The sequence below is a fragment of the Labeo rohita genome, chromosome 9 (genome assembly GCF_022985175.1).
Source record: "Labeo rohita strain BAU-BD-2019 chromosome 9, IGBB_LRoh.1.0, whole genome shotgun sequence".
NCBI lineage: Eukaryota > Metazoa > Chordata > Actinopteri > Cypriniformes > Cyprinidae > Labeo > Labeo rohita.
The window spans coordinates 41,424,513-41,435,753 of record NC_066877.1 but is presented as its reverse complement, the minus strand read 5'-3'; the positions used below and the strand labels follow the sequence as shown (position 1 = coordinate 41,435,753).

The window sequence follows — 11,241 nt, the reverse complement described above, 5'->3', positions numbered from 1 at the left end:
ATACAAAAAAATAAAACAAAGAATCATTTGTAGAACCAGATGTGAAACCAGCGGCTGTAATGAAACACAACTCTTTGGAAGGTGTTATTCATTTGTATGACCACTAGATGGCCACAACATGAACCGTTTTGAGTAATGAAACTTTTTCCAAAACAATAGTGTTGAAAGCTTCGCTGGTTCAGAACGCTTCACTTCGCCATCACTACCAAAGACTTCAATCCATGTTTCTCATGGTCTGAGAGTCCTTCAGGTGACAAACTCCAGACGGGCCGTCATGAGCCTTTTACTGAGGAGCGGCTTCCGTCTGAACATTCGACCATACAGGCCTGATTGGTGGAGTGCTGCAGAGACGGTTGTTCTTCTGGAAGGTTCTTCTCTCTCCACAGAGAAACGCCGAGGCTCTTTCAGAGTCACTATCCACGTTATTTTTCACATAAGCGTAAGCGTCGCCATTTTCAAACTATAATGTGTCAGATTTCCGCTAAAATAGTTGTATTGTGGTTCTGTAGTTTTGCGTCGACTGTGTAGATTTTCCTGGCTAGTTAACTTTTAATATGGATTACAGAAAGACAGAAAGGGGTGTCATAATAATTGGTTCAAGTGTAAAAAATACCTGCAAGACATTTGTTTTGACCATAATCCACGTACCAGAGCTGAATGTGGATGTGGAGCACCCTATGATATGCACGCCCCTCCGAAGGGAGAAGAAGCTCGTCGGCTATGGTTAAAAGCCTTAAACTTAAAGAAACCGCCAAAATTTCCGTACGTTTGCTCTTTCCACTTCGTTGACGGCAGACCCACGGAAGATCATCTACTCCCTGAGAAATATATCCACATATATCTACAGGATATATCCACAAACAGGTACAGCTTCTAGTTAAGTTACGTGCTCTAACAGAAGACATTGTTTAAACAATTTCTGGTTACACTTCATTTTGATAGTCCACTTTAGACATTCTACTAACTGTAAGTAACTTTGCAACTACGTCAACTAATTCTCTTTTATTTGCAGCTACATGTCTACTGACTCTCGGAGCAGACTGCTAGATTAGGTTTAGGGTTAGTAGAATAAGTTGACATATACTTGCAAAGTTTAAAAGAGTGTTAGAAGATATTAAAAACATATTAATGGGTAAAGTCTGATGACACTGCAATCAGCACAGACTGGGCTACAATAATATGTAAGCAACATAATTGTACAGGTTTTTGGAAAAAAAAATGTATGCATGGTTATTGAAAAAAAAGTCACTGTAATTAGGCCATGAAACATACAGAACACTTGTTCACAAGACTTTTGAGACCTGGATGTGTTTTTTACAAAATGGTGTGAAAACCATCCTGTTCAAAACATTGTAATGATGTAAGTTTTGTAAGGCGTGTTTTGTGTTTAGAATGGCCGTATGCAAGGGAGCGACAATGGCCATGAATATTTAGTGATTCACACCTGAAAGACAAGGCCTCCCCTAACAGGCCATTACGGTGACTGTGACTGTCAGGTAAGAAAAAAATTTGAGGAGAGTAAAATAATGGGGGTTTTGATTATTTGTATTTTATTTACAACACAGTATAATCCAAATCTATATAACTAAGGTAAAATACGTGCAAATGTTTTTAGATTTATGAAACCAATGTATACGCCAGAACCTGCACAAAAATCCCTTTATAAATCCCAGTCAGGGGAAAATTGTGCATATATACATATACATACACATACATCTCCACCCTGTCTCCTCCCCCGAAATGACCAATATATGGAGCTTACAACGCCTAGTTTTACTATGCATAACCTCATCTGCATATAATTTCCATGCATATTCCCATCCATGTGACACTGTTTAACACTGTCAAAGGTACAGCAAGACATTAAGGAAATATGAGATATGGACTATAATTCTTTTGTCCCATACACATTGATTTTTATTGCTAAAAATTGCTAATTGTGTTCTCCTCTTTCTTTCACTGATCTGTACTTACAAATACACTTCTAGAGTTTTCATTTACGCTTCGGAAGCTTTCATCCACCATTCTCAACAAATCTCTCATTGGGGCGAGGCGAGCAATCGTGTGTTCACACTGGCTACATTGGTTTTTGATCGACAGCTTCTTGACCTAAAGTGAAGACGTCACTGTTGTACTGTGACATGTGGACGTGAGAGTCTGTAAGCGCGGCTTCTTGTTTCATTTTAGTGATACAAAGATAGGAGTTTTTTATTATTGTGTTATCAGTATTTAACTGATGCAACCCAAAGTTACCTTGTTGAGATGATTTCTTATGAATAGCACAGACAAATTATATCACCATTATCTGGTTACTGGATACTCGGGGGAAGTTGTCTTGATTTAGCCCAATCGCTACAGGACCTGGGGGTGTTTCATGAAACAAGTTTACCAAATAAGCCAGGCTTATTGCAGTTAGTCTGACTTATTTTGAGACAAATCAAGTGACAGTAAGTCAGACTAAGTGAAATAAGCCTGGCGTATTTGGTAAGCTTGTTTTATGAAACACCCCCAGGTTATCTACATACAGTTACTGTCTTCAGTTATATCATATTTGCTTCGATTAGATCATATGCCCCCCAGTACATAGAGTACTGTACAGTACTAAATGTACTGTATGTGTCAGAAAAGTAGTCTTTAATAATGCCTAAATATATGTCCGAATGCAAAACCTAATACATGCAAGTAATTGTAAAAGCAACCAGGGCATACGCAGTCATAGATACACATTTATATATAGAGTATTACAGCCAACTAATGGTTACACAAAGCTTTTACAGATGATAAATGTTGCATAAGTTTGTGTGTATCTAGTACTGTAAAATCCCCTTAAAATACTAGTATGTGGGGGCTCATCTTTAAATTTAGGAATTGTTTAATAAATTACTAGTTTCATTAAGCAGTTGTAACATTTGTTAAGATGTTAACATGTCAAATAATATTTGTTGAATGTTTTTTCTTGTGGAGGATTATAGTAAATTGTTGCAGTTTGTTTTTTTCTTTATGGTGTCTGTGAATGTTTATTATTATTATTATTATTATTCCATGGGAATTCGAGTTGGTAAGTAGGCCACTTTTTTGGTATATTTGATGGGAAACACTCTTTGGATTATGTTTTTCCCTGTATAGGTTTAGCAGGGTTTCCTTAACGGCATGCTCTGGTTATTTTTTTTATTTTAGTTTGTTAGAGCATTGGCTTGGGAACACGTTGTGTTTTGTAATGGTAACTTGTCAATTGGTTGCTATTGCAAACACTGGTTTACAGTGTATAAAAACCCACCGCAAGTAACTGTATGAAGACAAGGGTTGAGTTTAGAAGTTTGGGTAGGTAGAGGGAATCGCTTTTCCAGTGTTGTTACCCCTCAGATATTTGTCTTTTGGTTTTTATTTCAGTAAGACCTCTAAAATTGAACAATTTGTTAGTGCTTCATCTGAAGATCTATTAGATATTGTTTCAAAAGATAAGCTCTTAGAACCTGCAGCTCATTATGAAATAAATTTGTCATCACAAGATAAACGTTTAAAAGACAGTATTAAGACTATGATAAAAACTGGATTGCTTGAACACGGTGTTTTAGCATCACAATTGTCTATAGAATCTTCCGTCAGTGATAGATCAAGTGTCTAATTTGACATTTGAGCCACAGAAACTGCTGCTGCTAATTGTTAGAAGCACAGAATCGTACTGAGTTGTCTAAAATTCAATTACAGCAGCAGCAACTTGAATGCTGCCGCTTGGATTTGATAAGAGACTGTAAGCTTGTAGTCACTAATGGAGCAGAGGATGAAATTCTTTCGAGGAGATTTGATATTGTGATTCCTAAGTTTGATGAAAAAGATGTTGAGTGTTTTTTTCGTGGTGCAAGCGTGTAGCTAGTGTACGAGATTGGCCAGAAGAGGAACGTACGTTAATGTTGCAGTGTGTTTTTACAGGCAAAGCACAAGAAGTGTATTCCTCTCTTAGTCCGGAGGATGCAGCGGATTATGAGACTGTTAAGACTGCAGTATTAAAGGCTTAAGAGTAGGTGCTGGAGGCCTACAGACAAAAGTTTAGGTCTTGGGAAAAAAAATGGAAAAACAACCGCATGTTGAATTTGCACGTGATATTTCAATGGATTTTAATCGCTGGCTTATGGCTTCTGATTTAATCACACTTACCGATTTGAAAGACTTACTAGTGCTTGAACGATTTAAAAACTGACCAGGGAACAACGTACATAAGTGAACGTAAACGTGCCACTGCATACGAGGCTGCTGTTTTAGCTGACAAGTTTACATTGATTCACAAATCTAATTTTGGTTACAAGGCCTATGGAAAAAACTGTAGAAAGGAGCCTTGGCGTGAGTTCATCAAAGTGTTTCATGATTCTGCTGGTGCACAGTAACAGATACAAGGAGAATATGTGCAATTACTGCCATGTGCTTGGTCATTGGAAGAACGAATGTTCCTAAGTTGAAAGCAGAAGGAGACACTTCTACGGTGAAATTTAAATCATCTCCTTCAGTAAAGTCTGTTGCTTTAGCAGTGCCTGAGTCATTGAGTACTAGTACTGAGAATGTTGCTAAATGTGATTCGACATGTTACAGACGGTTTTGTCAGTTTGATTAGATCTGCTGATAAAGAGCCAGTAAAGATTTTGCAGGACACAGGAAACCTTTGTTTTAGAGTCTGTAGCGTGTTAATTGGAGGCATTGGATTGAATGTCTTGTCCGTTCCACTTAATAAAATCTTTTTACAGTCTGATTTTAATCTGGGGTGAAGGGGAAGTTGGAGCGCAGGCCTGTTTGCCGGTGGACGGAGCTGATGAACGAGTCTGGTGAGACTGTTCAGCACATCTGATGATTACTCCTTCTCCAAGGGTTCTAGAAGATGCGAACAATTTTGTGACTTCTGTAACGGAGTTGCCGTCATGTGTTATGACGCGGGCTATGAGTAAAGTGCAAGTTGATAAGTCTGAATCTAAGAGTGAGGTGAGAAAAACTCACCAATGGAAGATTCCTTTCATTTTGTCTGTGTCACGTAATGAGTTGATAACAGAACAGAAATCTCACTCTTAATAAGTTGTTTGATCAAGCTGTTTCTCATGATGTTGTAGTTAATCTTTCCTCTGGGTATTACTTAGAGGAAGGGTTGTTGGTTTGGAAATAGTTGCCACATGGACAATTTGGAGTTGGTGAGCCAATTGTACAAATTGTAATACCACAAAGTCTTCGAAAGTTTGTCAGAACACTGACTGTTTCTATAACAACCGGGACTTCTAGCGGCAGCTGCAGTCAGTGTTGGGGGTAACGCATTACAAGTAACGCAAGTTACGTAATATTATTACTTTTTCCAAGTAACTAGTAAAGTAACGCATTACTTTTTAATTGGCAAGAAAATGTCAATATATTTTAATATAATATTTTAATAGGTACTTTTTTCAAAAGTACTCCTTTCCCCATGTTGAGAGAAATCTGGAGTAAAATGTTAGTTCTAGAATAACTGTGAACATGCATTAATTCATCTCACTCACAAAAAACAGATTCAGTATTTCTCAAAATGAATAAAAACAGTGAAATTCAACTCAGAATATGACGCAACCCTGCAATAATTAAATATGTTAAACAATATAAATATCCTCTACGCATTTAATCCCATTTTATTAACCAATGTCTTTGCTGCTGACCTTCAATGATCCAATTCAACCATACTAATGAGCAAAAATTACTCAAGATAATCAACATTTGTTTTCCGTTTTTTATTGCTGAAGAGTTTTCTTCTTTTTTTTATTTTTTCTTTTCTTTCCCCAACACTGGCTGCAGTGATGAGCTGACTTTACTAACCTCTTTCATTAAGAAGGCGGGGCTTCGCGGCCATAATGAGTGTTGCATCTCTCCCCATTCAAAACTATACGAGTGACAACTCTTGGAAATTCTATACTCTTTGCATTTGTGCATGGGTTACAATCCACTTGTGTTATGTGGATTCACAGAAATGATTATTTTCTAAGAAATTTCTGTGTTTATGTGAAGAAAGAAAGTCATATACATCTGTAATTGCATGAAAATGAGTAAATAATGAGAGAATTGTAATTTTTTTGGATGGACCATCCCTGTAAAGTCCGATATTGCATTCCATTATATAACATACTCATTCACTGTTTTGTTACTTATACTGTAAGAGGAACTATTTAAAGGATCATTGCATCATTTAAATCATATATGAACATTATGTACTTTAAACATATTCTGCATATTATGTACTTGTGCATTTTGAATAATATTGTATATTATGAGAATACTGTGCATTACATGTATACTATGCAGTGTGTTTTTTTGGATCCTGGTCTTTCCTGTCACAACATAACTACATCCAAGACTTTCACTTTGACACTTGTGTATATGCTGTAGTGACAATAAAGAATGTAAATTTATTTGTATTAATTTTTATTTTTAATTACATTAATTCAGTTGGTTTATAAAAGTCAAAATTAAAAGAGTTTATGATTGTAAAAAAAAATGTATTTCCAATTTTAAATGGTAGATGATAATGTTAACTAAATAAAATAACAATAAATACCACACACACACACATAAGGCACTAGTATTCTCTTTAAATTATAACAGCACAAACTAATTAGACCCTACAATGCAAAAGAATCATCAAGAATAAACAAATATTCTGTGAAAACTAAACTTTGGAAATATAAAGTAAATACAGTATATTCAGGATTATACAGTAATGTACAATTAAACCTCAACAGACCTTCATTTTGTCAACAGAGTAATAGCAGCAGATAAATACAGATAAAATTAAAAACTCCTAACTTTATATCACTAAAATGAAATAGGAAGCCACATCCACACAGGTGCAACAGCGATGTCTTCACTTCCAGATCAAAAAAGCTGTCAATCAAAAACTCAGTAGCCAGTGAGAACACACCACTGTTAGCCCTGCCCCCATTAGAGAGTTGTGCCAGAAAAAGAACAAAAAATCTGGAACGTAAATGAAAACTTCCGAAGCGTAAATAAAAACTCTGGAAGCGTATCTGTAAATATAGATCAGTGAAAGAAAGAGGAGAAAACAGCAAAACATGCAGTGGATATATATTTAACAAATAACCATATGAAGAGTTCAGATGCAAAACCCTCTAAAAGCCATCTTTGTCAAAAAGCAGATAATGATACTGAGTGAATGCTTTTGACACTTAGTATACATCCATCACATACTTTTACTTCAAACTCGCTAAATTCCTGTCTCAGCCCAGTCAGAAGTACGGTACTTGGGTACAAACACTGATAAAAATGCTTATTTTAAAGAAAAATATCAGATGGACAGGGGTGCTGAACCCTGTTCCTGCAGAGTTCAGCTCCAACCCTGATCAAACACACGTGAACCACCTAATTGGGATCTGAAGGAGCACTTGACAATTACAGACAGGTGTGTTTGATCAGGGTTGGAACTAAATTCTGCAGGAAGGTACAGTACTGCGCAAAAGTTTTAGGCCACTAGTATTTTCACCAGCTAAAAAATGGTTTAAACTAAGTTATTTCTATCTTTTGCTGTAGTGTGTCAGTAAAAAATATCGGTTTACATTTCCAAACATTCTGTTTGCCATTAATTCCAGGCAGACTGGATGATGATGAGATCAGATCTCTGTGCAGAGCACTCGCTGTTGTCAGACTCCTTGTGCAAACAAAAATCTCACTGGATTATTACGATTAATGGCAAAATGAATGTTTGAAAATGTAATCTGATATTTCCTACTGACACACTACAGCAAAAGACAGACTTTAACTGACTTTAAACCATTTTTTAGCTGATGAAAATACCAGTGGCCTAAGACTTTTGCACAGTACTGTAGATCTCCAGGAACAGGGTTGGGCAACCCTGACTTAGAGGCTTTTGCATCTGAACTCTTCATATATAGTTTGTTTTCTTAAATTATTTCAAGATCACAAAGAAGTGCACTCTTTTATTAGAAAAACCCACCTTTAATAGTTGAGTATATTTACAGTACAAACCTTTACAGATATATGAGAGCAAAAATAAATAAATAAATACAAAAATAAAATAATGGTTTAATAATCATAATCAAGGTAAAGTTTTCAATGAATCAAGGTTTTAATTTTAGATTATGTCGCCTAGCCCTAACACATCACATCGTGTTCTTCTTCTGAGGTAAACACAAAGCTTATTCTTAAATTCTTACACTTAGGTCTCGAGAATGAAGAACTGCGATCAGTGATTAGATCAGTCTTTGATCATTGGAATGCTTATCCTGTCTTCCACAAGTGATAAGCTTGAAGGAGAACAAAGCAGTTCCTTCGTGGGGGTTGCAGCATGTTAACGTTAACCCCTCTTTACACAAGAGGTGGTGTCGTTTATCTGAAGGCAAAAGTCATTCCTTTGTGGTCGACCAAGCCTGATCTCATCAGAAAATAATCAGTTTTGTAATCTGGACCGCTGTTCACTACAACATGAAAAGTTGTAAATCAGGTTTATAATTAATGTTTTATGCCATTTCATTTTATTTGACAAGTTTTGTGTTAAATAACTTTTGAACTATTGAATAAGGTTGTAAACCATTTTGTGTTTTACACTTACAGCATGTCATCTTCAGTATTGTATAATTCAGTTATACATTAATAGTAACGAAAGAATAAACTTTATTATGCTCTTTTTTTTGATTGTTTATTGTTTATTAATCCATGCACTGTTGATATAGGACAGTACTACTGTTTCAGTAGTATTGTCACAAGGTTTCTACATTGTGTATGTAAACATCATTTCCTGATTTAATCTCTATACATTTACATCCAGATGCACATGGATACCAGAAAGTGGTGTGACAATCTATATCAATTTAAAAAAGAACAGTTATTTTCTTTTGTGCTCAACATTGTGCCACAAATACAGTGAATAGAAATAAAAATTTCCACTGAACCCGGAACATCATTTTAAATACGATTAACAATTAACTTTAACTACTTTTTATCTGAAGCAATATAAAATCAAGCACAAAAGACAGTAAATCAGGACACTATAAAAAGAGCATGAGGTGCTGTGGGGATGACAGAGCAAGAGCTGGACACAAACATCAGTGAAGAATGAAGGGTTTGTTATGTTTCCTGCTGCTGTTGGAGACCTTTGTGTTTGTCGTACAGCAGAAGTTAGATAGAGGACTCGGTGAGAATGAGATCAGACAACAGCTCGGCAATGAAGACAGAAGACAGAATCCACCTCAAATAGACACCCGGAGCGATGCTTCAGCTGACAGCCAGTCATACTGCCATCTGAGCTTCCCTGACATCCACGCAGCACTGAGAGAACTGACCGCCACAGTTACAGAGCTGAAAGTAAACATCAGAGCTTTAGAAACGCAACTGGAGGAAGAGCTGAACAAGAAAACTGACGGTATAATATTCACTCTTTTATCAATTTCTCTCAGAGGAAAACACCAGTGCAATACACTGCACAGTGAAAATAATAATGTAAAACTGAGTACTTACTGTATTGATTGTGCTATTATAATAAGTATTGTAAATGTCGTTTAACGCAATCTTTATTCCTTCACAGAAATTTCAAACATTACTCTGAGTCAAGTGGAGGAGCTGAGAAAGGAAAATAGAGGTCAATTTTGTTTGAATTACATTAAAATTCACTGTTTGCATCCTCAGCGTAAAGAGGTAATATATCACACTATTGCTTACGTTTTTCAATCACAGACAGAGAGATAGCTTTTTCAGCTGCACTGATGGACAGCAAAGGAACTGTTGGTCCATATACCACTGACACCATACTAACCTACAAGGTAGTCTTCACAAACATAGGAAATGCCTACAACCCAATTACAGGTAATTATCAATAAATGAAACTTCCTGCTCCATTCAAACCTCGCTGCCATGTTTCAACACTATTACACTGTGCTTGGTAATTAAGCAATCATACAGGAAACAGCTGAATCTCTTTATCTTTCTTTATTTGCTATAGGTATTTTCACGGCCCCGTTGAAAGGAGTGTACATGTTCAATTTCTCTGTCTTTGGTAAGGGTGATGCCTCAGTTCCATCCACTGCGTCCATTGTGAAGAATGGAGAGAGGGTGGTTGTAGCACATGGTCATCAGGATCTGTATTCTGTAAACTCCTCGAAAGGAGTTGTGTTGATCTTGGAGGTTGGAGATGTTGTCTATGTGTCACTCTGGTCTGGAAGGGCGTTATTTGATGAGACGCATAAGCACAACACTTTCAGTGGTCACCTACTGTTTCCTTTAAGAGAACAGGACCTTTGCAGAATGTGATTCCAGTAAAACTGAACCTTCAACATATGATTTAAGATGAAAATCATGAAGAATCATTAACATATGAACCTGTATTGATGATAGATTTCTGTATGAAAGTCAGACTATACTCATAAGTTCTGAGCTGTCTACACATGGAACTTTGTATAAAGACTTTCAGCACAGAGACAGACGGGACACATAAATATCACATGTGACTCAAAATGATTTTTTTAAAGTAGTAAATCGAGAATGTTAAATAGCTGTTAAAATGAAAAATAGATTTTTAAGTGTAGCCTATTACTAATCTTTGTTCTGTATTTCTTCATCCTACATTAATAAGAGAATAAAGGGACATTATTGTGGCATTTTCTTTTCCTCATGTTCTTAAATATTTCCCCAACAAAGAATAGTAGTACAGTAATATTTTAGATCAACATTGCTTGCTTTGAAGTCATGTTAGCATATGTATATATGTAACATGGGGCAACAGAATAAGCGTTCTTTGTATTACACCTGATAAATTTTAGAATAAGCCTAGGTTCTATCAGTTGCACAAAATGTCCGTAAGTACATGTTAATCATGCTCAGTGTTGCCACCTTTTTTCAATGGAAAGTAGCTAAACCCCGCTTGAAAAGTCGCTAAATGTAATTTAGCGTTGGAGAGACAATGATGCGTTCTTGTTATCATTGTATCTGAGAACAGATGGTTATTCTCACATTTCTATTAATTCTCCACGGAATTATGTGATCTGGAGGAGAGCACTGTCTGCACGAGTGTTAAATGAGTCAGAGCGCGTTTACTCTCTAGATCTTCTTTTTTTTAACTTTATTTATTAGATTTTTATAAAAAATACCTCAAATCTAATCCTCCTCTTAGTTTGAATGTTTATTTGTTTTAGGCAATCAATTTAACTATTTTCAGTAGTATTTATATCATTCAAGTAATCTATGAATGGGTGCCAAATTTTATAGAATTTTTCT

The 11,241-nt window shown here is 36.0% G+C and overlaps 1 protein-coding gene across 1 annotated transcript; it reads left to right on the top strand.

The window, feature by feature from the left end:
• The first annotated feature begins 9,057 nt into the window (after window positions 1-9,057).
• Window positions 9,058-10,616, top strand: LOC127171054 (heavy metal-binding protein HIP). The gene is made up of 4 exons (XM_051119477.1): window positions 9,058-9,394; window positions 9,557-9,610; window positions 9,706-9,834; window positions 9,971-10,616. Exons 1-4 carry the CDS (start codon window positions 9,088-9,090, stop codon window positions 10,276-10,278), a joined length of 798 nt encoding a protein of 265 aa, XP_050975434.1. The 5' UTR covers window positions 9,058-9,087; the 3' UTR covers window positions 10,279-10,616.
• The last annotated feature ends 625 nt before the right edge of the window (window positions 10,617-11,241 follow it).

Coding starts and splice junctions, on each gene's coding strand:
- LOC127171054 (XM_051119477.1), top strand. CDS start 9,088: ATGAAGGGTTTGTTATGTTTCCTGCTGCTGTTGGAGACCTTTGTGTTT. Junction 9,395..9,556: donor GCTGAACAAGAAAACTGACG/GTATAATATTCA, acceptor ATTCCTTCACAG/AAATTTCAAACATTACTCTG. Junction 9,611..9,705: donor GCTGAGAAAGGAAAATAGAG/GTCAATTTTGTT, acceptor TTTCAATCACAG/ACAGAGAGATAGCTTTTTCA.